Genomic DNA, 4,197 nt, shown 5'->3' on the forward strand with positions numbered 1-4,197 from the left:
CCGGCCCGCAGCAGGTCCCTCCCCGCACACGGCCCGTCCGCCCCCCCCGGGGCCATGGCCGAGCTCCGGCCGTGCCTTGCGGGGAAGGCGGCGACACCCTCTGCAGGTGTCCCCGCAAGCCCGTCCCCGTCCCCATCCCTCCCCGTCCCACCGCCGGCCGGAGCAGAGCCCGGCCGGTGCGCGGAGCCGGTTACTCACCGGGACGAACACCTCGGGCCTTTGGGCCTCCCGCAGCCCCCCGGCCCCCGCCCGCCGAGACCCCCCGCCCCCCCCCCCCCCCCCCCCCCCCCAGTCCCTCCCGTCGCAGCGGGGGCACTTCCCCGGGCCGCCCCCGGCCGCTGCAGCCCGGGGCCAGGCTCGGCCGGGCGGCACCGAGCAGCCCCCCGCAGCCCCCGGTAGCCGGGCTGGGGTTTTATATTGGAAATTAGGGGCAGGGGGAGGAGATGGCGGGCACGCGGAGCGCTGAGTGTGCGGTGTCAATCAGAGGGGTTTTGTGTCTCCTCGGCTCCCGATGGTCCGTGGCTGAGGTGTCCCGGGTGGCACCACAATGAATATGAATAGGGGTCCTTGCTAAATGGGACAGTCAAAGCGCACCGCCCTGAATAATGGCACGTCATCCTAACTAGACCATTATACATAGGAGGGCTCCTTTTGTCTCTGCTCTCTGCTGCAGCGCTATAAAAGCCCCTCTTTTTCAGGCTGAGGTTAGTCCAAGCACACACTAACTAGCCATCCTGTAAACAGGCTGAGCGGCCGGGGGAGGCTGGCGAGAGGGGGCCGGGGGCTTTTTTTCCTCCTTCCCCAGCGCTCCGAGCCCGCTGCTCGCCCAGCCCGCCGCCCGCCCGCTCCTTTTTCGTTCCTCTTTCGTCGCTTTTCGGAGGGGACTTGCCTCGTTCCGCCACCTCCGGAGCAGGGAAGAGTTTCTTGCTCAGACGCCCGAATACAATGAATTCTGACTCCAGCTCTGTCTCCAGCAGAGCTTCCTCGCCAGACATGGATGAGATGTACCTGAGGGAGCACCACCACCACCACCACCACCACCACCACCAGGACAGCCGGCTCAACTCCGTCTCCTCCACCCAGAACGACCTGGTGCAGAAGATGGCCGGGGAAGGCCTCTCCAGGACCGGCTCCAAGGCCGGCGGGGAAGGCAGCAAGTACAAAATCAAGAAGCAGCTCTCGGAGCAGGACCTGCAGCAGCTGCGGCTGAAGATCAACGGGCGGGAGAGGAAGAGGATGCACGACCTCAACCTCGCCATGGACGGGCTGCGGGAGGTGATGCCCTACGCCCACGGGCCTTCCGTGAGAAAACTCTCCAAAATCGCCACCCTCCTGCTGGCCAGAAACTACATCCTGATGCTCACCAGCTCGCTGGAGGAGATGAAGAGGCTGGTGGGGGAGATCTACGGGGGGCACCACTCGGCCTTCCACTGCGGCACGGTGGGACACTCCGCCGGGCACCCTCCCCACGCCGCCGGCACCGTGCACCAGGTGCACCCCATCCTGGGCACCGCCTTGTCCTCGGCCAACACCTCCTCGTCCCTGCCCGCCTCCCTGCCGGCCATCGGCACCATCCGCCCCCCCCACTCCCTGCTCAAGACCCCCTCCACGCCCCCCGCCCTGCAGCTCGGCAGCGGCTTCCAGCACTGGGCGGGCTTGCCGTGCCCCTGCACCATCTGCCAGATGCCCCCCCCCGCCCCACCTCTCGGCCCTCACCGCCTCCAGCATGGCCAGGATCTCGGGGGACACCAAGGACCTGCTCAAGTGATGCCGCGGGCCCCCCCCCGGAGCCGGCTGGGGCGAGGGGCGAGGGCGACTAGGACCCCCCCGGGGGCGCTGCCCGGCGGCGGCGTGCCCTGGGACGAGGAACGAAGTGAGAGCGACAACGAGCAAGCCCCGCTGGAAAAAAGAAGAATAAGATGTAAATAATTCCTTAAAACGGATGGGGGAAAAGAAAAAAAAAAAAAAAAAAAAAAAAAAGACATGGTTGTCACTGTAGCGTTCGCAGCCACGCAGAGACGATGAGATCGGTTTGGGGCTTCTTCTCCTTCTTTTGCGGGATTTTCCTTTTCTTTTCTTTTGAACGGCGCCGTCTCGGGAACCTCCTGCTCCGAAGGGCCCGACGTAGCCCAGCGGGTGCATGCATGCTTCTGGCCGACCTCCCCAGCGCCCTGTGCGGGCAGCCGGGCGGTGTTCCTCGCAGCGAGGGCTGCCGAGCCAGTTTGGGAAAGTTTCCTCCCGGTTTGGTCGCGATGCAAGTTTTGTTTTCGGGTCCTTCTCTTCTCCCCTCTGTGTCCGCTCGGAAAAAAAAAATAGAAAAGAAAAAAAAAAAAAAAAGAGAGGGGGAAATTGTGCAAAACGCAGCACAGCCCTCCTCCGGGGCTGCTTTGCCAAATCTCCATCTCCTGCCCCCAGTGAGGTCCGCTAGCTCAGCTGGCTGGGGTCCTCGCCGCTTATTTCTCTCCTCGGTTTTGTTCTGTTTTCCTGGTTTTCTGTTGGTGTGTTTCGTTTTGGTTTTGCATGCGGGGGCGGCTCTTGCCAGACCGGTGACTCGTGTTACTAAACCTGCGCCTTGGTTGCTCTTTATTCCCTTTTCGGTACGTTTCCCTGGGCATTTGCTTGAAATGTTATTATTATTATTAATTTCGTTCGTTCGTTCTTTCGTTTGTTTTCGGTTAGGGCCTCAAAGACAACACCGTGTCTTTATTTTTTATATATTCTTGATAACTATCGATATATTTATTATTGACCAGTGTTTCTGGATGAGATTTCCGAATAAAATAATAAAAAAAAAAGAATAATGAAACACGAGCTGCTCGTTTTTCCTTTGTCTGGGACCGCGAGCTGGGAAAACGAGGCTCACTTTCTCTCCCTGCCTTTCCCTGCCACTTTTCGGAACCAGCCAGAGGAGGCTGCGATCCACCCCCCCCCCCCTCGCCCCCCCTCCCTCGGGTGGCCGTCGGTGACAGCGCCGCGGAAACGGCGACAAAACCCGCAGCGAGCGCCCGGGAACAGGCGGAAAGGGGGCAGCGGCTCTTGCCTGGCATCCTGCTGCCAGCCCTCTGCCGCGGGGTCGGAGCGGAGCAAGAGCCCCCCCCGGCTCGGCCGCTTCTGCCCCGTGAGCACCGGGAGCGGGGCAGGAGCTACGGCTTCTCCCCTCCCGGCTCCGGATGGGAAATTGGGGTGTGGGGTCCCCCCCCGCTGCCTCGTCCCGCCTGGTGGAGAGGGGAGACCCGAAGAAACAGGGAGAGGTATCGGCAGGGGAGGGGGGCCTTTAAACAGAGGTGCCAACAAGTTTTGGAAGGAGCCGTAAGGGAACTGTGCCGGCAAATGGGCCAGGCGATACTGAGCGACCGGTCCGTGTTGAGACATCAGAAAACAAACACAAAGATCTTACATCAAAAGGAGGATGAGAGTTTGCCCCGAAAACACAACAAACTAACGAATTATGTCGTAAAAAAAGACGCTTCCCAGCTGAAGCATTTTTTTCCAGCATTTCAACAAGATGGTCAAAAGATGCTGTAGTTTCCTTCCTTCCTTCCTTCCTTCCTTCCTTCCTTCCTTCCTTCCTTCCTTCCTTCCTTCCTTCCTTCCTTCCTTCCTTCCTTCCTTCCTTCCTTCCTTCCTTCCTTCCGTCCTTCCTTCCTTCCTTCCTTCCTTCCTTCCTTCCTTCCTTCCTTCCTTCCTTCCTTCCTCCCTCCCTCCCTCCCTCCCTCCCTGCCTCCCTCCCTCCCTTCCTCCCTTCCTCCCTTCCCTCGGGTTTTTCCTGGCCGGCTCAGCGCCTTTCCCTGCCGCCCCCCCCAACCTCCGACGCCGGCAGCCGGAGGCTCCCCCCGCTCGGGACCTGACACCCGGGGCCGCTTTCCCCCCAGGGCAGAAGGGGCAGAGGGAGCAGGGGGCGGGGGCTAGCTGTGGGAATGGCTCCGGGGAGCAGTATGGGGGGTCAGGGGGCGAGGGGGTGGGCTGCGGGGCAGAGGTGGCCCGGGTGAGGAAATCCCAAGCAACGCGGAGACAGGGGGCTGTGGGAGGGAGGGGGCACCCAGGGAGGTCCCTGCTCTCTGACGGCACAAAACTTCAGTCTAGACAACAGAAATGCAATTCACCCCGAGTCCCAGACCCTGGCAAGGGCACCGATGCAGCAGGAACCCAACCTTCCCTTCCCTTCCCTTCCCTTCCCTTCCCTTCCCTTCCCTTCCC

At 61.5% G+C, this 4,197-nt stretch overlaps 1 protein-coding gene across 1 annotated transcript; it reads left to right on the plus strand.

The window, feature by feature from the left end:
• Positions 1-71: 71 nt before the first annotated feature.
• Positions 72-1,902, plus strand: LOC118157118 (oligodendrocyte transcription factor 3-like). The gene is given in 2 exon segments (XM_035311359.1): positions 72-1,686; positions 1,688-1,902. Coding segments are annotated over 2 exon segments (822 nt in total). The 5' UTR covers positions 72-945; the 3' UTR covers positions 1,769-1,902.
• The last annotated feature ends 2,295 nt before the right edge of the window (positions 1,903-4,197 follow it).

Source organism: Oxyura jamaicensis (assembly GCF_011077185.1).
Source record: "Oxyura jamaicensis isolate SHBP4307 breed ruddy duck chromosome 3 unlocalized genomic scaffold, BPBGC_Ojam_1.0 oxy3_random_OJ74644, whole genome shotgun sequence".
In the NCBI taxonomy this organism is placed as follows: domain Eukaryota; kingdom Metazoa; phylum Chordata; class Aves; order Anseriformes; family Anatidae; genus Oxyura; species Oxyura jamaicensis.